Genomic DNA, 26654 nt, shown 5'->3' with positions numbered 1-26654 from the left:
TTCACATGTCCGTCTCTGACTCGTAATTTTTCCAGATTAACCCTTAACCCTTATTTTTAAGTCTTGTCCTGTCATCTCTAATATTTTTTAAATCGGCTACTTGTGCCTTACATTCAAACTTGGAAAAGCCCCCCCCCTGGAGTTGGTTTGATCCAAAGACGCTACAGGAGATCCTCTCTGACTGAGGTTACACAGACGCTAACAGGTAGCTGTGAGATATTTGTTGCTGAAAAGTCAAATTTAGCTTCAGCTCTTTGTTAAAGACATGTTTACCCATGACTCGTTTCACTGTTGCTAACAAAAATGGCGTTATTTATTTATTTATTTATTTATTTATTTATTTATTTATCTATTTATTTTTCTTCCTTTTTTCCTTTTTTTTTCTTTTTTCCTTTTTTTCTTTTTTCCTTTTTTTCTTTTTTCTTCTTTTTCTCTTTTTTCTTTTTTCTTTTTTTTTCTTTCTTTTTTCTTTTTTCCTTTTTTCTTTTTTCTTCTTTGTCTTTTTTCTTTTTTCTTTCTTTTTTCCTTTTTTCCTTTTTTTCCCTTTTTTCTTTTTTTCTTCTTTTTCTCTCTTTTTCTTTTTTTTCTTTCTTTGTCCTTTTTTTCTTTTTTTCTTTTTTCCTTTTTTCTTTTTTTCTTTTTTTTTCTTTTTTCCTTTTTTCTTTTTTCTTTCTTTTTTTTTTAAATGAAAGGCATTATAAATTATAATGTATGGAATAGTAATTGAATAGATGACACGTTACTTGGAAAAATAAGGCCTAAACAGATTCTACATCTCAAACACAAATATGAACGCTTGCTGCTCTCAGTAACCTTTAGAAGCTGACAGAATAGTTACTTTCTCCACTTTGTACAACCGAAAAAAAATGATTTTTATACAGATCTTCCATCAAAGGAAAACATCAAAGCCTGACTGAGGATCACCTCTGAATCAAACAGAGCTGCAGCCTGTGAGAGCTTCTAAAAGACGCTGAATTCCCCCAACAAATGATTTAAACAGTACGTCCCACTGTTAGCACCAATCAAACCATTAAAGCACCAGAAGCTTTAAAGCTCGTCGCACCAAGGCAACATATTTTTCCTCTCTTATCCATTCGTCAACCTCCAGTCGAGCAGCTCAGAGCCTGGTTACACAAAGACGGTTTTATTGTGATTGAAGATCTCAGGTCGACTGTTTACATGTGACGTGGTTTATTTGTTTGGTGGTTTGTTTGTAATGAAGGTTTTGATAAAGCTGAGTTTGTACACAGTCCCTTAAAGATGCTGTGAAGAGAATCTGATTTATTTGGACTACATCGCCACCTTCTGGCCTGGAGTCTCCACAGACTGTGGTAAATGACTTTTAGTGAGGTGTGTGTTTGCTTTGGAATTAAATAGAGATCAGATCAAACATGTTTTTTTTATTCAAGACAACTTTTTAGGTATTTATCAACAGTTAGGTAGTGCTATCGGCAGCCTGGTGCTGCAATGTATCTGTAGGCTAACATGACAACAAGCTAACTTTGTCAGTTTGTAGCGTAGTTTAGCAGCTGCTATATTTCTCTGTCCTCACAGCCCGGTGCTCTGAGACGTGTCTGTAACGTGTAACGTTAGTGAATCCTGGTTCTGTCCTACCAGAGCTCATCTACCAACTCCAACCTCACCAAGCAGAGCTAACATAACCTCACTCTTCATTTTATTGATAGACTCTTAAGTTTGAACAGACCACTGCAGAATAACTGCTGACTGTGGGTTGGAGGCAACATTAGCACAAACACATTAACCCATGTTTCAGCATTTAGCTCAAGTGTAAGCCTTTAGCCAATAGTTTAGCCTTTACCACGTTTCAGCCTTCAGCCCTTTTTTTAGACTTTAGGTCGTGTTTTAGCCTTTAGCTTGTGTTTTAGCCTTATGCTTGTGTTTTAGCCTTTATCTCATGTTTCAGTGTTTAGCCCTTGTTTGAGCCTTTAGCCTATGCTTTTTTTGTATTTTTCCTGTTATATCGTTTAGCTCGTGTTTTTTCCTTTAGCTTGTGTTTTGGCCTTTAGCTTTTAATTTAGCCTGCACCTCATGTTTCAGTTTTAGGCCCATTTTTCAGACTTTAGCTTGTGTTTTAGCCTTTAGCTTGTGTTTTAGCCTGTAGCCTATAGTTAAGCCTTTACCTCATGTTTTAGCCTTCGGCCCAATTTTATACTTTAGATCGTGTTTTAGCCTTTAGCCTATGGTTTTCACTGCAGAATAACTGCTGACTGTGGGTTGGAGTCACCATTAGCACAAACAGTTTAGCCTTTTTAGCCTTTAGCTTGTGCTACACGGCTTTTCTGTTTAGCTTTCCTCTGTTCTTTTTTCCTTTAAAATTAATCAGAGGAAATCATTTTCGGCAGAGAAAAACTCAGATTTCTCTTCTCTCTACTTAACTTCATCAGCTGGTGTGGCGTTGCCATGGAGACTTAGACGTGCTGTAAATCAATCTGGTCGTGCATGACCCAATAGGGAAGCTAAGGAGTGGCAAGTGTGGATTACGATCAGGCAACACGCGGCCAGAGAAAAGTTTTATTTCAAGATATTTAGAGACAAACGTGGCGCAAATAGAGCTCCTCACCACACTGGCAGATTCTTATTTGTTACCGTTCAGGTTTTTGATCGAAGATCTTGTTTTTGTGCACGTTATCAGCAAAAGTCAGTTGTTCAAACTCTTCTTCGATGTTTAAATTAAGGTTAAACTGCAGCGTTAACCTTTAACCTGTGTCTGGACTGGAGCCTGGAGTCTCAGCGTGTGGACGCAGCTCGAGAAGGAAGTCTGAAGCCTCTGCATCGATCTTTGTTACCGTCAGTAAATGCCTCAAACGCTTCGTATTTTCAGGACACTCTCCTCTGTCTGTCCCTCTGTCTGTTCCTCTGTCTGTTCCTCTGTCTGTCCCTCTGTCTGTCCCTCTGTCTGTCCCTCTGTCTGTCCCTCTGTCTGTCCCTCTGTCTGTCCCTCTGTCTGTTCCTCTGTCTGTCCCTCTGTCTGTCCCTCTGTCTGTCCCTCTTTCTGTTCCTCTGTCTGTCCCTCTGTCTGTCCCTCTTTCTGTCCCTCTGTCTGTCTGTCCCTCTGTTCAGTGGAGAAACATCCTCAGCTGAGCAAACAGACGCCCAGGAATCAAAGGAGGAAGCCACCAAAGCGTCTGCTACAGGGAAAGACTGAGAGAGGAGAGACAACAGAGAGAAAGAGGAATCAGGAAACAGGATCACAGAGGCGCTCAGACAGGAGAGAGGCGTAAACAAGCTTACAGCAGGAGAAAGTTGAGACTCGGAGAAGGAGGAACAAGGAAACGAAGGGAGGAAAGAGACAGAAAGAGGAGCGGGAAGGAGATAAAAGAGCAGCAAACGGGGGCGAGGCGAGTCTCCCGCCGCTTCAAATCCTCCCAGGTTTTAGACGAAGGAGGTAATTACAGAGGAGGACTGAGAGAAAGAGACAGACAGGTGTTCAGGAGAGTGGGAGGTGGAGAAGGAGAGATGGATGGGTGGAGACTGTGTGTAATTGGATGGTGGGAAGTGGAGAGGAGAGATGGAGTGAAGGAGATAAGGTTACAGGACGGGGGGAGGAAAAGAGACGGAGGGAGGAAGGAGGAAAGGAGGAAACACAAGGGATGGAAAAGGACTCGAGGGAAGGAGGAAGATATGCTGAGTGTTAGTGCCTCAGTCCAGCAGCAGGGGGCGCTGTTTCCCTCTGTTTCACCCAGCTGACTGCAGGCAGAGCTTCATCTTTTCTCTGCTGGAATCAAACCACGCAGACGGAGAAACGCAGACTAAAGACAGACCAGGTCCCTGCAGGAAACTGAGGTCCACTTCAGACCCAGTCTCACAGATTCTGTGTTATTGTTTTTTCTTCTTCCTTTGACCGTTTGGTTTAAGGTTTTAAATCAGCTGCTTCGAAGAGTCGGGGACAGAAAAATCAACACATCAAAATACACAAAGTCAATTATTTAGAAAATATGAAGCTCAGTGGAAAATTAGCTCAGTTGTTGTTTTTCCTGTATTTAACTGAAAACTTGGAACTTGATCTGTTAGTGGACAAATACTCCAAGAAGGAAAAATTACAGAGAAAATTTCAAAAAAAAGATAAGACAAAAAACTTTTAAGGATAAAAGTGCAGGTTTAAGGAGTTTATTTTAATATTTTACTTTCACAGAAATAAATCCCCCTGGCTAAAAGATTCAATAAAAACATGAACAATACAGTGGATGTGACTCAGTCAGTTTTATATATATATATATATATATATATATATATATATATATATATATATATATATATATATATATATATATATATATATATATATATATATATATATATATATATATATATATATATATATATATATATATATATATATAAACAGTATATTAAGAAACAGAATAAATAAACAAAAGTGAATAAAAAAATTACACTGCAAAAATAAAGAATTAAAAACAAAAATTAAAGCATGAAAACAAAGAAAAATTAAAGCGGAATAAAAAAAATGAATAAAACTAAGAAATATATGAAAATGAATTAAAAAAATGTAAAAATATTAAATAATTGTTTATATGAACAAAGAAAATTCTAAAAAATAATTAAAAGTAAGAAATATAATTAATAAATAAAAACAAAATCAATTAAAAGAAAAAATTACAAAAAGGCATCAAAAAAGCATGAGAACAAAATATTAAAAAATAGAGGTGTAAAAAATTATTAATAAACTATGAAATATATGAAAATGAATTTAAAAAGTTTTAAAATATAAAGTATTTGTTTGTATGAACAAAAAATAATGCCTACAAAATAATTAAAAGCAAGAAATTTAATTAATAAATAACAAAACAAAAAAATAATTCAAATAAAATTTATATTTAGCAAATGAAAATAATAATAATAATAATAATAATGATAATAATAATAATAATAATAATAATAATAATAATAATAATAATAAAAAAGCATCAAAGATCAACTATAGAGGCAAAGTCTATTGATGGCTTACTCTGTACAATTGTTTGTTATCACAGTTAGGGAACTCGAGCTCCTCCTGTTTGAATATTAGCGTGTGTTTTTTACTGTTTCTATGACACATGAAGCTTCACGGAGAGGCTGGCGTGTGTCAGAGGTAACCCTCAGCTGGCTCCTGCTCGGCCTCCTGACCTTTAAACCACAGGGACACTCAGACAACGTGATGTTTTAAGTTTCTCCTCCACCTTTTAGCCCAAATCCTCTATAAATTAAAAAGAGTTTGCTTCAACAAAGATTATTTTTTTGCTTTTTTGTCCGTGTTTTTGTTTTGGTGGCGTTTGCAAACCTGCAGTGTGTTCCTCTGAGTGATGAAGGTTTTCCCACAAACAAGGATCAGACAGGCCGTTAGATCTGAGACACATTCAGTCTGTGAAGAGGGACCCTGATCTGACACACACACACACACACACACACACACACACACACACACACACACACACACACACACACTCCATGTTTTTGACACAGCGGTACGAGCAGTCAGACCCGTCAGAGCTCGGTGAAGAGCTGCTGCAGCAGGATGACCTTCTGTCCTCAGACTTCAGCAGCAACCAGCTGACCTACTGACAGACACACACACACACACACACACACACACACACACACACACACACACACACACACACACACACACACACACACACACACACTCTGAAAGCTCCGACCTTGAAGCTCAGACAGAATCTTTTGTCTTTCTCTCTTTCTGAACGCGGCTGCAGCAGGATTTGTGTGTCTGTGCTCACGCTGCGTTTAAAGTCCGTGGGATAAGTCGGCGTTTTGGAGGGTGAACACTTTGTCTTGTTCAGTTGGAGGTCACACACACACACATACACACACACACACAAACACAGAGTCCTGGTTCTCGGGGCTGTGAGTCTCTGCGGCTCTTCAGGCTGAAGCGAGCTGAAAGTGACACTAACATGTCTCTGCTGATGTCCTCAGGGACGCCGCAGGAGTGTGTGTGTGTGTGTGTGTGTTTGTGTGTGTGTGTGTGTGTGTGTGTGTGTGTGTGTGTTCGAAGATACCCTCTGCTCTACAAGATGAGTTATGTTTAGAGCTGTGTCTTTGAAGGATGATAGATCTGATGTCTTTAAAGAGGGGGTATTGTGCTTTTTTTGGTCTTCATTTTGTCCCTCTGGTGCCCCCGTAGTTTCTTTACATAATTTACAGCTAAAAAAAAAATCTCTATTTTTCTCTCTGTTCAGTTTAGCTGCTGTCTCTTTAAGGCTCCTCGACCCACAGACCCCCCTCTTTTGGTTGGCCAACACTCTGGAATCTGTCGAGGGCAGAGCCATGGGGCAGACCTTGGTGTTTGAGGCCCACATGAACCAATTCTTCATACAGATGACTCATTACTGCAGGGGAACATGCTCCCATGAGGATTTAAGCCCCAGGCAGGAAACAAATATTTAAAGAGAGGGTATCAAACTTTAAGGTCAAAGGATTCTTCAAAGCCTTGATGCGGCTCATGGATGCAGACGCATCTGGAGAGTCCGGGATCTGGTTTTTCTGGTCTTGTGGACACTTGACGGGTGACTTTCTGTCTTGGGCAGGTTATAGATTTTCTTTAAAGGGGGGTACTGTGCTTTTTCGTCTTTATTTTGTCCCTCTGGTGCCCCCGTAGTTTCTTTATATGAATTAAAGTCCAAAGAAAAAAATCTCTTCTTTTTTCTCTCTTCGGTTTTTCATATTAACCTTCAATTTAGCTGCTGTCTCTTTAAGGCTCCTTGATCCACAGACCCCTCTCTTTTGGTTGGCTAATGCTCTGGAGGCCTGTCGAGGGAGGAGCTATGGGGCAGACCTTGGTGTTTGAGGCCCACATGAACCAATTCTTCATACAGATGACTCATTACTGCAGGGGAACATGCTCCCATGAGGATTTAAGCCCCAGGCAGGAAACAGATATTTAAAGAGGGGGTATCAGACTTTAAGGTCAATGGATTCTTTAAAGCCTTGACGCAGCTCATGGATGCAGACGCATCTGTAGAGTCAGGGATCTGGTTTTTCTGGTCTTGTGGACGCTTGATGGGGGACTTTCTGTCTTGGATATGTCATGGATTTTCTTTAAAGAGGGGGTTCCCTCCTTCTTATGTTGTAAACATGGATATAAAGCAACAAAGCCGGTACACGTGCAGGTTTATAAACCTCTGTACATATCCATCAGGTGGCTGTGGCCTCTCCCAGCGGACCTCAAAAACCAAGGTCTGCCCATCTCCATTAAATTAAGTCTTCCATTAAAATTTTTAACTGGAAATAAGATAAAATCAAACTACTCTGTAGTCCTGTTTGAAATAGTAGATCTGATTTTATTTTATTTTTTTAATATTTAAATTCATTTTGAGCTGTGGATTACGTAAAGAAACTATGGGGGCACCACAAAATAAAGACTTGGAGCGCACAATACCCCCTCTTTAATAATCTTGTGCTTTTTTTTTCTCCCATATTTGTTTTTTAATCATGTTGTGCGTAACTATAACTCAAGTTTGACTATTTTCGAGGTGATTTGAAGTCATGTGATCTCATTTTTTTTATCCAAAACTTTCTGAAGAGACCCCTCTTTAAATGTTCATGGATAATCGATGCTCAGGTATTCGCTGCAGTCTGTATTGTGGGTAAATTGGTGTGTGGTGTTAATTTGGAGTCATGATGGATCGTGTGTGTGTGTGTGTTAACCTCAGAGGTCAGAGGTTACATGAGGTCAGGTTATTTGTCCTCCAGGGAGCTCAGGCGGTGTATTTGGTGTTTTCTGTTGATGCTTTGTTTTTATTTGTCTCCTTAAAGAGCTCATTTTCCCGCTAATGTTCCCTCAGTTCAATTAAAACATTATTATTTCCTCTTTTTTCACACTTTGCTGAAGCGCTGCTCCGCTCCCTGCGGCGGCGTCCCCTGCTTTCTATTTTTAAAAACCCCACATCGTCTCTGGAGTTTGATAAACAAATAAACACAAACAAACCTTCTGCAAACACAGGGGGTCATGGGAGACGGATGATACCTGCGGTGGGAGGTGACGGTTTGATTCCCTGTCAGTCCAGCTGAAGGTCCCCTGAGCCTGGAGCTGCTGCCTCATCAGGGATCAGGTCTCTGAGCTCCTCCCGCAGTGAGCGGGGACTCTTTAAAAGACTTTAATGGCTCGGCTTCAGGACAGAAACGACAAACTGACAAATGGGAGCAAATTAAAGGAAATCCATTAAATTTAACTCTGGTGTGTTTAGTTTGTGTCGTTAAGTTGCTCGGCTTTAATCGGAGGAGCTAAAGATGCTGAGGAGGGGGCGGGTCACGGTTTGACTCTGGTGTCAGGGCGGGTAGGGTACGGCTCAGACCAAGGATGATTGATTTTGGCCCATTCCTCTGCACAGATTGTCTTTAAATCTGGAATATTCTTTGGTGCCCTCTGGTGAACCCTTTTCTTTACTTCTTTCCACAAATGTTCAGTTGGATTGAAGTCAGGTGATTGACTAGGCCGTTCTAACAGATTGATTTTCTTTTTCTGAAACCATTTGAGAGTCAACTTTGCCGTGTGCTTTGGATGGTTGTCCTGCTGGAAGGTCCAGCCACGTCTCATCTTCATCATCCTGGTGGATGGCAGCAGATTCAGATCAAGAATTTCCCCATACATGGCTCCATTCATTGCTCCGTCAGTTATATGAAGTTTGCCAACACCATGAGATGAGAAACAACCCCATGCCATGATGCTTCACCTCCAAACTTCACTGTTGGTGTAGTGTTTTTTGGCTGATGTGCAGAGCCATTTCTCCTCCAAACATGGTATGTAGTATGACAGCCCAAAAGTTCAGTTTTGGTCTCATCTGACCAGACAACATTCTCCCAGTATTCTACAGGCTTGTCAAGATGCTGTTTAGCAAACTTTAAACCAGCTTCAACATGCCTTTTCTTGAGGAATGGAGTCTTGCGGGCTGAGCGTCCATAGAGGCCATGGCGGTGGAGTGCATTGCCTATTGTTTTCTCTGTAACAATTATACCTGCTGCCTCCAAGTCTTTCTGGAGCACTTTCAGGGTGGTCCTTGGCTGGTTGAGTCCTCTTCTGACTATCTTTCTGACTCCGTGGTCAGAAATCTTCAAGGAGCTCCTGTGCGTGGCCTGTTGATGGTAAGGTGGTGCTTCTTCCACTTGTGAATAATGGCCCCAACGGTGCTGACTGGAATATTCAGGTGCTTTGATATAAGTCTGTAACCAGTTCCATTCTGATGCTGAGCAACAATCAGGTTGTGAATGTCTTCAGAGAGCTCTTTGCCTTTACCCATCATGAGGTGTGTGCTATTTAACTGCTTGGTGAAAAAAACACCTTTTTTATAGGACCATCAATTTGCTCTAGCCCAGCTGATGTTGGTTTGCACTAATTGGAAGTTCAAGTAATAATTACTGACAGATTTCAGGTGGTATGGTGCATTTCCTGTCCAAAGTATACAGCCTTTCCATGGTGTGTTCAATACTTTTTTCCTGTGTTATCGTACTTAATTCACCATAATCATTATTTATGGACCTGAACGTTGTGATTTCTTTTCATGTGTGGATTATTTGAGTTTATACCAATGTCTGGGAGAAATTTTGTTTGAATTGCAGCTTTGGAAACAAATGAGCTGAGAAAAAGTTGACAAGTTCAATATATATTTCCCCCACTGTATGTTGGATCTGGGGCCTCAAACACCAAAGCTCCGCCCCCAATGGGCCTCCAGAGGGCGTTTTGTGGTGTTTTCTTTGACTAAAACAGGGACAGGTCCCCAATTTACCGACCAGTACCGTACCACTTTTTGGTTCCCTTCTGTTGGGGTGCCAGACTAAACTGATCCGACCCCAGAAGGTGGAGCTAGACACACTGCAGTCTGTTGATTGGTGGAAAGAATCATCACTTCCTGTGTGACAGCTTGACAGCCACATGCTAATCCCAAAAATGACGAATTGCTGGATGTCTTCCATCGTTGCTTTTTGTTTACTGTGTCATGCTCTTCTTCTTCTTCTTCTTCCTCTTCTTCTTCTTCTTCTTGACTAGCGGAAACACTGTGTTGTGCTGCTATGGCTTCACGCTATTGTGTAGCTGACGTGGCGAACACTAAACTCTACTGATCTGTACTGGACCACTTAGTGGAAACGTGGTGTCAGACAGAAGCTGAAAAAAGTGTCTCCTAAAACACCAGATAGGGAAATTAAAGATTTGTTTGAGCTGTAATTCATGCAAAGATCCTACGGGGGCACCAGAGGGACAGAATACAGACTAAAAAGAGCAGAACACCCCGTCTTTAAATGGTTGTGTGATGGTGGTGACCGTTCTCACAGATGCTGATTTCCTCCATCACGACGTTGCTCTTTAAGCTCCGGTGATGAACTCTGATTGCGAGACAATCTCGGCGCCCCCTGCTGAGGAGCGTCTGGTCTCTTTACTCATGTAAAATTAGATTTTTATCCCTCACATCCTCGTCTCGAAAAAAGCCATGCCTTAAAACTCTAAAGTATTAATTTTCTGAATCCAGAGTTATCGCCGACTCTTGGATGTTGGAGATAACTTCCTGCCATGTTCGTTTCTAAAGGCTCAAATCTTCCTCTGCAGGACGAGCTGAGCATTTTAATTCTCCTTTTTTCTCCGACTCCAGCTCAGTTTGGACCTCAGTTCAGGGACATTTGATGAGAATGAGGTTTAACTTTCTCATCGGCGTCAAACTGCTTCCTGTTTCTCTTTCTGGTCGCGTCGCCTCGCGCCGTGTCGGCTCTAATCTCCTCCTGCAGGGAAACACAGATCGACTCCACGCAGCAGCTCCGACTCTGAATTTAAAGTTTCAGCCGAGGAGATGTAGAAACTCCAACATACTGCAGAGACGCTGACCGTCCTGAGGAGACCCCTGCAGCTACACACACACACACACACACACACACACACACACACACACACACGTGCACAGGTCTGCAGAGGCATCAGGTGTGTGACAACATATGCTACAGATTTGTCTACACACACATTTACCCCTTTAGATAAGTTCACGCCCTGATAGTGTGTGTGTGTGTGTGTGTGTGTGTGTGTGTGTGTGTGTGTGTGTGTGTGTGTGTGTGTGTGTGTGTGTGTGTGTGTGTGTGTGTGTGTGCATGGTGCAGTAAAATGCTGCAGTGCATCTCGAGCAGATCACATTTTGTTCTCTCGTCCTCAGCAGGAAAACGATCGTTTTCTCTGTTCGCTCCTGAAAAATCCGCCTGTGGATCAAATGTTGCTGCAGCGTTTCCTGAAGCGACTTCCTGACATCATCACCTCATGATGTCACAGCTACGTCCTTAAATCAACCTTTTTTTGAAGTTGCAAACTGCAGATTTGATAAAATAAAGGGCCCAGAGTTTACTGTTTACAATCTGAAACTGACATTAAGAAGTTCAGGATAAAATCTGAAGTTTTTCTCCTCATAGCTTTATAAAAATCAAAACTAATGAAACAATGTGAAAAAGACAAACATAAACTGAAGAGTGTCCTTAGGGAGAGCACCAGCTAAAGGCTAAACCATGAGCTAAGGGCTAAAACAACAGCTAAAGGATAATACTGGGAATAAAGACTTAAACACAGGCTAAAGGCTAAAACATGAGCTAAAGGCTAAAACAGGAGTTAAAAGCTTCAAGCTAAAACACAAGCTAAATGCTATGACACAGGCTAAAGGCTTTAAAATTAGCTCATGCTAGAATATAGGCTTAAGAGAAAAACATGACTTGAAAGCTAAAACACAAGCTAAAGACTAATACATGAGCTAAAGGCTAGAAACGTCTTGGGGATAAACACAACTTTAGATTAAAACACGAAACATTGGCTAATAGCTAAAACACAAGCTTAGACTTTAATGTGAGAAAAGGCTAAATCAAGCTCAAGGCTCAAACATAGCTAAATGCTTAAACACATGCCTAAGGCTAAAACATGAGCTAAAGGTTAAAACATAAGCTAAAGACCACAAACAAGGGTTAAATGCTAAAACACAAGCTATAGGCTTAAGTATGGACTAAAGGTTAAAACAATAGCCAAATGCTAACATACAGGCAAAAGGCTAAAACATAAGCCAGGCTAGACCACAAGTTTAAGGCTAAAACATAGGCTAAAGGATAAAGCATGAGCTTAAGGCTCAAACATGGGCTAGAGGCTAAAACATATGTAAAAGGCTAAAACAAAAGTTAAAGGCTAAAACACAAGTTAAAGGCTAAAACCCAGGATAAAGGCCAAAAAAAGAGCTGAATGCTAAACCAGGAGCCAAAAGCTAAAACACAGGACACAAGTTAAAGGCTAGAAGGGGCTTTTGGGCAAAACAAAACTCTAGTCTAAAACACAAAACATTGGCTCATAGTTAGAACATGAGCTTTCGACTAAAAGGTAAGCATAAGGCTAAATCATGTTTGAGGCCCAAACATTGCTAAAAAGGTTAAACATGAGCTACAAGCTAAGACAAAAGCTAAAAAAGAGCTCAAGGATAAAACATATGCTAAGGGCCCCGAACATGAGCTAAAGAATAAAAAAAGAGGTACATGCTAAAACACAAGCTTGAGGCTAAAATGCGCTACAGGGCTAGAACACCTGCGCTACAGGCTAAAACACAGGATAAAGCCTAAAACAGGGGCTAAACGCTAATACACTGGATAAAGGCTACAACACAGGTTAAAAGCTTAAACACGAGCTAAAGGCTAAATAAAAGAGCTCAAAGATAAACCACAAGCTAAAGGCATTAACACAGGCTAAAAGCTTGAACACAAGCTCAGAGCACAGGAAGTTTAGATGATGGTTATATTCACAGACTGAAACTAAATCATTATTATTCTGAGGGATTTGGAGCAGGTCTCTGTCTGGACTTAGTTTTCTGGATCTTTTATCGTGACCCAGGTCTCAGACTGAGCTCTCTGTGAGCTCGTAGCTTCTAACGACTCCAGCTGAAACAACTCGACAGCTATTGATCTGATTGGTAATTAAAATCAGTCGGACGTTCAACTTTCCCCTCAGGAAGGATCTCAGCGAGGGTTTGATCTCCTGACTTTCATCTCGCAGCATCATTACGGCTCAAAACATCCATTTGTCACCACTTAGAGGCCGAATCCTCCAGAACAGCAGAATAAACAGAGCGTGGTCTGTGTGAGCAGAAAACAACACGCTAAAGATAAACACACGTGTTTTTAATGCTCAATGTGTTTAAAATAGCATGTGTGTGTTAGCATTTAGCTCGAGTTACAGAGATGGCTCAGATATAAAGAGCTGGGATGAGATCTGTAAGTGACAGATTAGTGTGTGTGTGTGTGTGTGTGTGTGTGTGTGTGTGTGTGTGTGTGTGTGTGTGTGTGTGTGTGTGTGTGTGTGTGTGCGCTGTAATTCCCTCTCTCTGCACTGACAGAAATATTTTCGTTACGTTGCAGATTTCTCTCAAGCTGTGCCCGTGTGTGTGTGTGTGTGAGTGTGTGTGTGTGTGTGTGTGTGTGTGTGTGTGTGTGAGTGTGTGTGTGTGTGTGTGTGTGTGTGTGTGTGTGTGTGTGTGTTACATTCCTCCCCATATGCTTCTGATCTCTGGCCCCTCCCACTCTTTTGCTGAAATCAGTGACAGCGTGAAACCTGCGTTGTCATAGCAACACCTCACTTGACTCCCCTGACTGCTCCTCCTCCATCACTGCCCCTCCCCTCTCGTTACACGGCAACCGTCTCTGAGCAACATCCTCCTCCCACCCCCACCCCCACCCCCACCTCCCTCTCTGTCTTTCTCTCTCGTGTTGAAATCGTCCGAGCGAAAGTTAATGATGAGACGCATGAAGGAGAGACAACAGAGGATGGAAGGAGGGAAGGGAAGGAGATAGAGGATGAAAAAGGAGGATAAAAGAGAGAAAGAAAGAGGACAGTATGGAAGAAAGAAAGAAACAGAGCAAAAGAAAGAGACTGTGCAGAAATAGATTGAAAGGAAGAAGAATACAAGGTTTTATGCTCAGTACATTTTGACAACAAGCTGATTCAAAGTTCTTCACATACGACACAAAGAGAGACGTCACCGAGGTCGACTGAAGCATTCAGAGCTTTATGAACCAGCAGCAGTTTTTCAACATCCTCTCCCTGACAGACAGAAAGCAACACCTCAGAACTGGACTACTGTGATCCTGTTTCTAAGTCTTTATTTCCAGGGGGCGGAGAAGAAAGTCTGAGTGGTAACTTAGTCCTAGTGACTCCAAAGTGATCTTAACAAAGGCTTCCTTCGAGATATCTGCCAGATCCTAATCCAGACTTTAACATGAGATTATCAACAACAATACAGGTTATTAGTAGAGAGAAAAGAGATCTGTGTTTTTCTCTGCTGAAACGATTTCTGTGATTAATTTTGTAGTGATGGTGGACACTGGAGCCTAACTGTCAGACAGAAAAAGGACAGAAGAGCAGAAGAAAGAGAAACAGGAGAGAGATAGAGCATGAGCTAAAGGCTAACGGCTGAAACACTAGCTGGAGGCTAAAATACATGCTAAAGTCTAAAACAAGAGCTAAAGGATAAAACACAAGCTAAAAGCCATAAACACAAGCTAAAGGCTAAAACAAGAGCTAAAGGATAAAACACGAGCTTTATGCTAAACCACAGGTTAAAGTCTAAAACACAAGCTGAAGGCTCAAATACATACTTAAGGCTAAAACAAGTGCTAACGGATAAAACATGAGCTTCAGGCTAAAACACAAACTAAAGGCCATAGACACAGGCTGATGGCTAAAAAACAAGCTAAAAAATGAGCTTAAGGCTCAAACACTGGATAAAGGATTAAAGATGAGCTTCATGCTAAAACACGAGTTGTAGGCTAAAACACAAGCTAAAGGCCATAAACACAAGCTGAAAGCTTAAAAACAATCTAAAGGCTAAACCATGAGCTAAAGGCTAAACCCAGGTTAATGTGTTTGTGCTAACATTGGCTCCAACCCACAGTCAGCAGTTATTCTGCAGTGGTCTGTTCAAACTTGAGAGTCTATCAATAAAATGAAGAGCCAGGTTACGTTAGCTCTGCTTGGTGAGGTTGGAGTTGGTAGATGAGCTCTGGTAGGACAGAACCAGGATTCACTAACGTTACACGTTACAGACACGTCTGAGAGCACCGGGCTGTGAGGAGAGAGAAATATAGCAGCTGCTAAACTACACTACAAACTGACAAAGTTAGCTTGTTGTCAGGTTAGCCTATAGATATGTTGGAGCACCAGGCTGAAGATGTGGCTAACAAATAGCAGGTTTGACTGTACTGTTAAGTCCCTTACCTCAGCGCGTTGTATCCAGTAAAAAGTTGACTTGAACAAAGAAAATTTGTTTTGATCTGATCTCCATTTCATTCCAAAACAAAGACACAGTTCGCTTAAAGTCATTTACCACAGTGTTCAGAGACTCCAGGCCACAAGGTGGCGAGGGAGTGCAATTAAAACAGATCCTCCTTTTAGCATCTTTAAGGATATATATGATATATAGTCTGTTATGACTGAGTTTTTTTAGTGCTTTTGTTCAAATCTGTGGATGTTCAGGATTTGGGGGATGGGAGTAGCATCAAGTCCCAGTTTGGGTGAAGTTTGTTAATCAGACTAAAAACTGTAGAGTTATTCAATAGCTCCTTTCTTTTTTTATCTGAGCTCACAAACACTTTTTGTCAGATCAGTTTCCTGTCATAACCTTAAGAAACCTTGAGCCTCAATAAATCATGAAAGCAGAACTCTTGGCTGATAGAAAGGCGGCTAAGGCCTTAACTTCACCTCTTTATCCCACACCACTTTGACCAAACTCAGGTTGAATCAGGGTTTTCACAGCTAACATCACAGAGAGAACGTCCACGTTTTATACAGGTTACAGAAACCCCTCATCACTGAACTTTTGGAGGTAATGAGACGTTACAATCATTTTTAGAAAGCAGGAGAGCTCCTCAGAAACAGAAATGGTTGAATGTTCTCGTCAGCCAGCGTGCGTGGTGAAACATTCGGCCCCCTGTTGGCCAAGTTTGTAGATTTTGGTGGCAGTAAACTTTACGTTTCAAAGCCAAATAAGATTCAGCTGAAAGTTTTAGAGACGTCTGTAAAACATTATTTTACCAAGTGGAGTCAAAATCATTTTGTTTCTGAAAACTTGCCAGATCCAGAAACGTCTCCCTGATGAGCTGCCTCAGGGAGCATCGGAAATCGCCCCCTGCTGGGTTCAAAAGGTTACAACCCTGAGTCAGAGTGAACTGGAGTAACCTCTTAATTTTTTGTTGTTTTTATCCAAATTTTGGAGGAAAGGATGGATGACTGACAGAAGAGAGGGAAATGAAGCACAGATTTTGCTGGAATGAAGAAAGAACAAGACGTTTGAGAGATAAAATAAAGAGGAGGAGGAAGAGGAGGAGGAGGAAGAGGAGGAGGGCAGCTCATGAAGACTGATGATGAATTATGGAAGCTTGTCCCCGGGCTGAAGAGTCACTGAGGGGGGAGGAAGGGAGGAAGTATGGACGGAGGGAGGGAAAGTGGAGATACAGAGAGAGCAGATAAAGGATGAAAGAGGGGGAGAGGATGTGCAGGTCAATAGATTTTGTCACCGAGCAGAAAATTATGGAATGTCCCCGCTCCTGTTGCCATGGAAACGCAGGGGAAGCTCTTTCATGTTTCATGCTTTGTTGCCCACGGTAACTGTCCTGAGATTGAAGGATGGATAAAGAGAAGAAAGAGACAGAGATTAGTAACAGGTAGAGGTGACGAGAGAGAAGTCTCATGATTATTTATAGATACACAGAGTTTAGATCGGGTTATAGAAAGCTAGCGGCTGTTAGATAGCATCTATAGAGAGAATGACAACAACAACAACCGCTGTAATAAGAGAGAAAAGGTAGGAAAAGCATCCCTAAGTGTTTAACCGGAGTCTGACGACCAAATTCCACCAGATCCTTGTCCGGTACGTCTCTCTGTCACAACAACGACAAAGATCAGCTTTCTGAATGGGTGTGTGTGTGGTTTCTGCTGCTTCTGCTGCGAGCCCCAAGTGGACACGACAGGAACTGCAGATTTAAACGGTTTAGCATCAGGTTCATTAGTCAAAACTAGAGATTTGCTTGTGTTCACGCCTTTAGCCTGTGTTTGATCCCTTAGTCAGTGTTTAAGCTTTTAGCTTGTGTTTTGGCCATTAGCTCTTTTTTAGCCTTTAACCTGGGTTTTAGCCTTTGGTTCATTAGTCAAAACTGGAGACCAACAAAATCCAGAAACAAGGAAAACTTTGGCAAAACTGTTTTGTGAATTAAGCTTTTTGATGCTAGCTTTGTGGCATTAGCTGCGTGGTATTAGCTTCCTGACTTAAGCTTCGAGACATAAGCATCATGAGCCAGACCCATGACCTTAGATAAGTGACTTAAGCTTACAGCATTAGCTTTGTGATGTTAGCTTCCTGATTCTGGCTTCCTGATATTTTCTTCTTGACTTCAGCTTTATGATGTTAGCTTCGTGGCAATACCTTTGTGATGTTAGCTTCTTGGCTTTATCTTCATGACTTGAGGTTTGACACATTAGCTCTATAACATTAGCCTTCTAAGACTAGACTCATGACTCTAGCATTGTGATGTGAGCATTTGATGTTAGCTTTATGACTGAAGCTTTGAGAATTTAGCCTTGTCACTTAAGCCTAGTGATATAAGACTTGTATTCTTGGCTTCATGGATTTAGCATTATTATTTAGCCTCTCACTCTAGCTTTATGCCTTAAGCTGTTACTTTGGCTTCATGACGTTAGTTGTGTGACATTAGCTTTTTTGATGTTAGCTTTTTGACTGTAGCTTTGGGATTTCAGTTTCGTGGCATTACCTTTGTGATGTTAGCTTCTTGACATTAGCTTCATGACTAAAGGTTTGAGATATTAGCTCTTTGGCTTTAACTCTCTAAGGCTTGACCTAGGCCTCCAGCGTTGTGATTTGAGCATCGTAGCATTAGCTTTGTGATGTTCACTTCCTGACTTTAGCTTCATGACACCAGTTTTGTGATGTGAGCCTCATGGCTTTCAGGTTTGTGACTTAAGCTTCAAAACTTTAGCTTTGGGATGTTAGCTTAATGACTTAAGCTATGAGAATTTAGCCTTGTTACTTGAGCTCAGTGATATTAGATTTCTATCCTTAGCTTCAAGATATAATCTGTATCTATGACTTAGGTTTAATGTCTTTAGCTGATACTTTAGCTTCATGACATTAGTTTTGTGACATTAGCTTTTTGATGTTAGCTATTTGGCTTGAGCTTTGGGATGTGAGTTTTACGGCATTACCTCTGTGATGTTAACTTCTTGACATTAGCTTCATGACTTATGGTTTGAGATATTAGCTCTTTGGCTTTGGCCTTTATACGGCTAGCGTCATGACTCCAGTTTTGTGACGTGAGCCTGATAGCTTCAAACTTTGTGACTCAAGCTTCAAAATTTTAGCTTTAGGGTGTTAGCTAGAAGACACCTGCTCCACGATTTTAGCCTTGTGAAGTTAGCTTTATTATTTCAGTTTTGTGATGTAACTGTATGGCAATAGCTTTTTGACATTAGCTTTCTGGTTGAAGCTTCTTGACTATAGCTTTGTGACTTTAGCTTTGAAATGATAGCTTTATGACTTAAACTTTGAGAATTTAGCCTTCTCACCTGAGCTAAATTATATTAGATTTCTAGCCTTAGCTTCATGATTTTAGCTTTGTTTCTTCAGCCTTATAACTTAAGTTTTATGCTTTTAGCCATTGCATTGGCTTCTTGACATAAGCCTTTTGACATTAGTTTCTCTACCTTAGCTTTATGACTTAAACTTTGTGATGTTAGCTTCTTAATTTAAGTTTCACGACTTAAGGTATAAGACATTAGCTTTATGGCTTTAGTTTTCTGAGGTTAGCCTCATATCTCTAGCGTTGTGATGTGAGCATCATGGCTTCAGCTTTGTAACATTAACTTCCCAACTTTAACGTCATGACTTTAGCTTTTTAATGTTAGCTTCCTGACCCAAGCTCCATGACTTACAGACATTAGACCCATGACTTTAGCTTTTTTAAGGTTAGCCTCATGGCTTTAGCCTTGTGACTTAAGCTCCATGTCTGTAGCAGTTACTTTGGCTTTATGACTTTAGCATTGTGTCCTTTGCTTTAACATTTTAAAGCAAAAATTAATTAATAATAAATAAAGTATTCAAATATAAACCACCTCCTACAGACTATAGTTTTGCAGATCAGAGGGGAACTTATTGTTCGGTGGACAGAGGTGAAGAAGAGTGTGTGTTTGGATGCTCTCTGGTGGATTTAATGTTTGACAACCATCACGATGCAAAAATAGTGTTTGTGTAGTGATGATGAATCATTGAAAATGTAAATAAGGGAAATATAAATTAGTTTGTTTATTTTATATGAGGTCAGGTGTCTGCTCTGTTGACGGTGAGTTTAAGTTCATAATCACGAGTTGTTTTGACACATTTTCTGTCTCCATACGTTCACACACTGCTGTAAAACTCACCCAGTGAACGCTCTCTGAGAGGAGACTGTGTGTGGATATTTGGGCTGACGTTACCTCCTGCCTTTAGGCTGCAGCTCGTCTGCATATCGCCACCGAGCTCAGACCAGTCAGCTGTCACTCATCTCTCTGCTGTCACAGTCGCTGAGGCCGGCCGGCTTCCCTCTGCGGGCAATCAGCAGCTCATCTCAGGAAGCAGAAGAACAACCCTCTGCTTTCTGTTTTCATACTGTGACAGCCTGTTAGACTCTCATTTCATGCTCTTTAAATGCTCACAAACTGCAGAAACTCTCTGAAATCTCACTTCTCATCCCACTTTCTTTAATTTCCTGAAACAAATCTGTGCGTTTCCTCCGAAGCCTCTGTCTGAGCTGAAACTGAGCAGATTGATCCGGGAGTTTCTCTGAAGCAGCCTTTGAGCTAATGAGCAGCTGCTCAGACTGACAGACACGCTGCAGCTAATAAAGAGGGAGTGTGTGTCCTGGCACCAACAAAGCTTTAAGTATAGATGTGTGTGGATGTGTGTGGTTGTGTGTGAGAAACACAAAAAGCTGCAGTCACACGTTCAGTCTGACTGTGCTCTCTGTGCTCCAACGGTTCCTTAATCAACCTTTGATGGAAAGTGATAACGAGGGCGTTAAGGTTAGCGGCTCTGCTAGTTCATATTAACCCCTGGATGACAGAGAGAGTTTAGATTAAATAAAACATCGTCTTACAGAAACACAGATATCAAAAATATCCTGTCTTTTTAGAGTTTAAGAAGCAATGTGGCTTCGTGATGTTAGCTTTGTGACTTTAGCTTTGTGACTTTAGCTTCTTGATGCTATAGCATCATGAATCAAGCTATATCTTGGTGATTTTAGTCTCAGGACTACAGTTTCACAACTTTAGCTAAGAAATTTTAGCTTTAAGATGTTAGCTTTATGACTTAAGCTTTGTGACTTTAGCTTCATGATGCTATCTTAGCAATTTTAGCTTCAGGACATTAGCTTTATGACTTTGGCTTCACGACTTTAGCTTAGTAATTTTGGCTTCACTACATTACTTGAATAACATTAGCTTGTTGACTTTAGCTTCATGACTAAAAATGAATGACTTTAGCTCCGTAAATTTAGCTTCAGGATGTTAGCTTCATGACTTAAGCATCAAGACTTTGGCTTCACAAATTTAGCTTTATAATTTTGGCTTCACAACATTACCTTTATAACATTGGCTTGTTGCCTTTAGCTTTATGTCTAAAAATGAATGACTTAAGTTGGCAATTTTAGCTTTGGGATGTTAGCTTTATGACTTAAGCTCCATGACTTGAGATAAATTACTTAAGCTTCTATATGACATTAGCTTCTTGACTAAAGATACATTACTTTAGCTCCATGACTTAAGATAAACTAATTTAGCTTTGTGACTTTAGCTTCTTGATAATTTTGACTTCAATATGTTAACTTCACAACTATAGCTATATGACTTTAGCTTCATGAAAATAGCTTACAAATTTTAGCTTTCAGGCGTTAGCTGCCTGACTTTAGATTCATAACATTAGCTTACTGACTTCAACTTTACAACAATAGCTAAGAGATTTTAGCTACAGTAGTTGAGCTGCGTGAATTTGGCCTCATGAATTTAGCTTATTGACGATAACTTAGAAATTTAGCTTTAAGAAATTGGCTTTATGACATTTTCTGCTTAAATTTAGCTTTGTGACGTTAGCTTCTTGACTTTAGATAAATTACTTTAGCTCCATGGCTTAAGATAAACTACTTTAGCTTCTTGACTTTAGCTTTATGACCTTAGCTTGATAATTTTGGCTTCAATATGTTACCTTCACAACTATAGCTATATGACTTAAGCTTCGTGACTTTAGCTTCATGAAAAAAGCTTAGGAATTTTAGCTTTCAGGCGTTAGCTGCATGACCCTAGATTCATAACATTAGCTTACTGACTTCAACTTCATGACAATAGCTTTGAGATTTTAGCCACAATAGTCTAACTGCATGACTTTGGCTTTATGATATTAGCTTGTTGACTTTAGCTTAGGAATTAAGCTTTGAGACATTGGTTTTATGAGATTAGCTTTAGTATTTATTTTAATACATTAGTATTTAGTATTAGTATTGATAGTAGTTTTAATTTCAGTATTATGACAACAGCTTAGTGATTTTAGCTTCAAGCATTAGCTCCATGATTTCAGAAGAACACCTTTACTGCCTGAAATTAGCTTTGTGACTATAGCGTCACGTCTATAGCTTCCTGAAATGAGCCTTATGACTTCACCTTCTTGAAATTAGCTCTGTGATATACGCTTCTTCACTTTAGCTTCGTGACATTAGCTTTATGATGGTAGCTTAGTGATGTAAACCTTGTGACTTGAGCTTCCTGACATTAGCTTTATGACTTTAGCTTTGAGACTTTGCTTTCATGATATTAGCTTGGTGATGTTAGCTTCAAAAGGTTGGCTGCATGACTTTAGTGTAATGTTTTTGGTGTTGTGACTTCAGCATTGCTTTAGCTTTGTGACAAGCACCTTGACATTAGCTCCTGATGTTAGATTTGTGACTTTAGCTTCATGACGCGTTAGCGTCATGAATCAAGGTGTTACCTGATTTTAGTCTCAGGACTTTGGCTTCACAACTTAAGCTAAGTAATTTTAGCTTCAAGATGTTAGCTTTACAACTTAAGCTTTGTAACTTTAGCTTCATGATGCTATCTTAGTAATTCTAGCTTCAGGACAATAGCTTAATGACTTTAGCTTATTAATTTTTGCGTCACTACTTTACTTTTATAACATTAGCTTCATGACTGAAAATGAATGACTTGAGCTTCTTTACATTAGCTTCATGACTTTAGCTTCTAGACTTTGCTTTTAAGATATTAGCTTGGTAACATTAGCTCCAATAGGTTGGCTGCATGACTTTAGTGTAATGTCTTTGGCCTTGTGACTTTAGCATGGCTTTAGCTTTGTGACCTCAGCACCTTGACATTAGCTTCATGATGTTAGCTTTGTGGTGTTAGCTTCATGACTTTAGCATCCCGATGTTTACACACTTTTAGCTCTTTTATTCTCCATGTTGAATCATTTTTTTTAACATTACCATTTTTATGAGTAAAACTCTGGAAGATTTTAAGGTTTCAGAAAACTCTTGCGTTAGCTATGTGCTCTTAGCTTTGTGACATTAGCGGCGTTATGTCAGCATCTTCACTCTTGTCTCTATCTTCTTTAATACCAATTAAAATGTCATGAGTTAAACTTTGTCACTTGCTTTTTTTTCTGACCGTAATGATGAAAAACAAAACAGAATGTGAGTGCAGGGCCATTAGACCAACAAATCGAATCTGTCTGTTAATTAAAAGTCAACTGGAGACAGTTTCACCGGCTCATAGACTCAGCGCTGATTAGCTTTCATTAGCTGTTGTCGCTAGCTGCCAGAGTCTGTGAGGTGAACAGTTCATTGTCTGCAGCTTAGAATAAGACGCAGGTTTAACATATTTCTGTCTGAAACCCATTGTTTGACAGATTACTGCATGTTTGAGTTGTTAAATCGGCCTGTTGTGCTCAGATTGATACCAGGTCACGTAGAGAGACGGAGAGAGATCTCTAAATGACCTCTACAAAGAAGCGTTTAATCTCCTTTAATGTGTGAAACAATTATCAGATCAATACCAGCTCCTCTGCGCTGAGCTACACGCCTGCTGGTTTAGTTACTCTGACGGAGTGGTTGCTCCTGTTAGCCGAGCTGGATGTGGAAAATAAACAGTCTGAATATCCAGAAATGGAGGGAAATGATGGAGTGAGGCAGATCATTAGTCTGTTTTTATTTGTATTGATCGCTACCGCAGAGTCAGCTCCACACGAAGCAGCTGCATCAATACTCAGACAATCAGAGAGGAGCAGAGAGGAGCAGAGAGGAGCAGAGAGGAGCACAAAGCTCAGAATTTTAGGAGATTTAACCGACTGAGGGGATTCCTCCGCTCCCTGAAAGGTCACTCGACGGATTAGAGACATAAACTTCACCTTGTTCCTGTTTGTTCTGCTCAGGAAGTGAAAACAGATTAAAAAAGTCTCTGGAGGAGTTTTCAGAGTTCTGGCTCTGAGATGTTTTAGATTCTCACATATTTAGGGTTTGGAGGCTTTTGGGCGCTGCGTGATAACAAAGATCTTGCTGGTTCATCGCGTGTGGAGCAGCATGAGAGAGGTCAGATCCAATCTGTGTCAGAGGAGAGGATCAGCTCTGAGGGATGTCAGGTGGAGTGATGGTTACAGGTGAATCAGAGAGCTGCCATGAGACGGAGACGGATCAGGAGGTTCACAGCAAAGACTACTTCATGTTTTCATTTATGACGAGAGGAAGAAGAGGAGGAATCTAGGAGAATAACAAAGTTGGTTTACACTCATAAGGAGGTTTCTGCTTTTTCTGCAGTGGTGCAGCTGTTATCACCTCTCACAGGTAAAAGGTTCCTCGCTCGAATCCCAGGAACCACAGAAACAGACTTTTATGCACAGAGTTTGTATTCCTCTCTCATCCATCAGCATCCAGGGTTGACTCCAGCTCCAGTTACTGCAAGGATTGATGGTTTTATGGCAGACTTAGCTGTCAGTGCAACCACACTGTGGTTATCTATCTGTTAGACATTAAAGAGGGGTATTCTGCTTAAAGAGGGGGTATTCTGCTTAAAGAGAGGGTATACTTCTTGTAAACATGGATCCAAAGTAGCAATGCTGGGTGTTCAGTGTTAATGTTAACACCGAATCTGCACGAAATCTGCTGAAACAATGATTTCATCACTTGAGGATCAAGGGCTGGCTTCAGACACAAAAGGTCTTCCCATAGCCCCGCCCACTAACAGGCCCCCATAGAGCGAGCCAATCAGAGTGGAGGGGCAGTGGCAGGGCTCTAAGTTTCACAAATTTATAAAATGTTAATTATGTTTTAACTAGCCTAGGGGGCAGTTACGTGTAATTTCTAGTGAGTCAAAAGGGCACTTGAGCGCCCATTTTGGCTCCCAAGAGTGAACTTAAGGGCTGATTGAGGCTCCCAAGGGGGCAATGTAGCACCCATGTAGGTTTCCAAGAGGACACTGTTTCTGTGTTTCGTCTCTCATAAGGTCAGTTTAGAGCATGTTTGGCTCACATGGGGGTACTCTTGGGCACATTTTGGCTCCCAAGAAGACACTTTAGCATGTTTTGGCTCAAAAGGGAGCGCTTAGGTGCACATTTTGGCTCCAAAGAAGACGTGTTTTCTGTATTTTGTCTTCTAGATGCCACTTTAGCGCCTGTTTTGTCTTCAAATAAGATACTTTTTCTGTGTTTTGTCTCCAAAGAGGGCACTCACGAACTAAATTTTGCTTCCAAGACGGCACTGTAGAGTAAGTTTTGGCTTTAAGAGGACACTTTAGTGCATTTTGGTTTCCAAATAGGCACATTAGCGCATATTTTTGCTCCCAAAAGGACACCTCTTTGTGTTTTGTCTTCCTAGAGGGCACTATAGAGCATGTTTTGGCTCTCTTGCACACATTTTGGCTCCAACGAACAAATGTTTTCTGAATTTTAGCTTCCAGATGCCATTTTTGTGCCTGTTTGGCCTTCCAAGAGGATATGTTTTGTGCGTTTTGTCTCCAAAGAGGGTGCTTTAGCACTAAATTTTGGACCAAGAGGGCAATGTAGGGCAAGTTTTGGCTTCAAGAGGGCACTTTAGTGCATTTTGGCTCTCAAATAGGCACTTAAGTGGACGTTTTGGTTCCCAAAAGGACACCTTTTGGCGTTTTGGCTTCTAAGAGGACACTTGAGAGCATGTTTTGCCTACAAATCAGAAACTTTTTCTGTGTTTTGGCTCAAAAGAGGGCACCTTAGTGCATTTTGGCTCCCAAGAGTACACTTTAGCGCCCATTTTTGTTTCCAAAAGAATTTTTTCCTGTGTTTTGACCCCGGCACTTAAAAGCATGTTTTGGCACCTTAGGTGGCACTCATGGGCATATTTTGGCTCCTAAGAGGACATTTTTTCTGCGTTTTGTCTTCCAGGAGCCAATTCAGCCCCACCCCTGTTTTGCCTTCCAATGGGGTACTTTTTTGTGTTTTGTCTCCAAAGAGGCCACTTGAGTGCTAATTTTTGCTCCCAAAAAGACACTTTTTCTGCATTTTGGCTCTTAAGAGAGCACTTTAGTGCACAAATTGGCTCCAAAGAGGACACATTTTTCTGTATTTTGTCTTCTAGAAGTCACTTTAGCGCCCATTTTTGCTTTTTAGACCACATTTTGGCATGTTTTGGCCTCCTAAAAAGCACGATAGCATGAGTTTTTTTGTTTGTTTTGTTTTGTTTTATTTTGTTTTGTTTTAACTGGGCCATTAGAGGGGCCCTGACTTCCCTTCTCTATGCACACAGTTTTTAGGAGGGTTTGTGGGGTGTGGAGCCTTAAAGAGACAGCAGCGAAAGAGGCTTAACTAAAGGTTTTCTACAACACCAGTGAGAGAAAAATTGATATTTTTTTTAGCTGTAATTATCTTAAGATACTCAGGGGGCACCAAAGGGACACGATGAAGATTTTTAGAATAAGATACCCTCTCTTTAAAGAAATCAGGTTGGTTAGTTTGGATGCTTGTTGACTCCTGTTGGCAGGACGTTTGTAAATTACCTTTAAGGGTTACAACAGTTACTACCTGAAGGTTTGTGTGAACACCCTCAGAGTCCTGACTCAGACCAGAATAAAATCCCTGCAGATTATTCAACAGGGTAAAAATAAGGCTGGGCTAAAGAGGAGGGATCTGAATCAGAAAGTTTGAAAGGTGGATGAAGAGAAGATAAACAAGCGGTTTCTATAAAAAGAGAGGGAGAGGGAGGAGAGCGGCGGAGGAGGGAAGATGATGCGTTTCTGACGAAGAGGAGGGAAGGAGTGAGGGGTGGAGAGAGGAGCACACAGAGCAGGAGAGAGAGGCTGAGGCAGCACCGGATGGTCCATCATACCTCTCTCCACCTGTCTGTCTCCCTCTCACCTGTCTCTCTGTCTCTCAGTGGCCGCTCGCTCTGCTCCCGCTCCGTGTTGCAGCGGCAGCAGCAGGAACGTTGATCGGCAGCGTTGACCAACAGCAACAGCAACAATGTGGTGCATCAACTGCGCCTCGGACAAAACGCCCGCGATCCTCCACAACAAGCTGCTCTACTGGTAAGACCCCAGCCGCGACAAACAGCCCGAATCCGGCCGGAGAGGAGCC

General features: G+C 40.9%; 1 protein-coding gene across 6 annotated transcripts in view; it reads left to right on the top strand.

Annotated features, from left to right (window-relative positions):
• LOC141798930 (IQ motif and SEC7 domain-containing protein 1-like) overlaps positions 1-26654 on the top strand; it is a 194098-nt gene that overhangs the window by 90009 nt on the left and 77435 nt on the right. Inside the window, exon 1 of one of the 6 annotated variants that reach the window (XM_074680886.1) lies at positions 26322-26605. The exons of the other annotated variants lie outside the window; for them this stretch is intronic. Coding sequence (XP_074536987.1) covers positions 26541-26605 — 65 coding nt within the window. The 5' untranslated portion in view covers positions 26322-26540. Of the gene's footprint in view, positions 1-26321; positions 26606-26654 lie in introns of those variants that run through there. 6 annotated transcript variants of the gene reach the window in all.

The sequence above is a fragment of the Halichoeres trimaculatus genome, unplaced genomic scaffold (assembly GCF_033239565.1).
Source record: "Halichoeres trimaculatus isolate MK-OKI-2021-1 unplaced genomic scaffold, fHalTri1.1 fHalTri1_scaffold_11, whole genome shotgun sequence".
Classification (NCBI taxonomy): domain Eukaryota; kingdom Metazoa; phylum Chordata; class Actinopteri; order Labriformes; family Labridae; genus Halichoeres; species Halichoeres trimaculatus.
The sequence above is the reverse complement of the archived record's forward strand: the minus strand, read 5'-3'. Positions and strand labels throughout refer to the sequence as shown.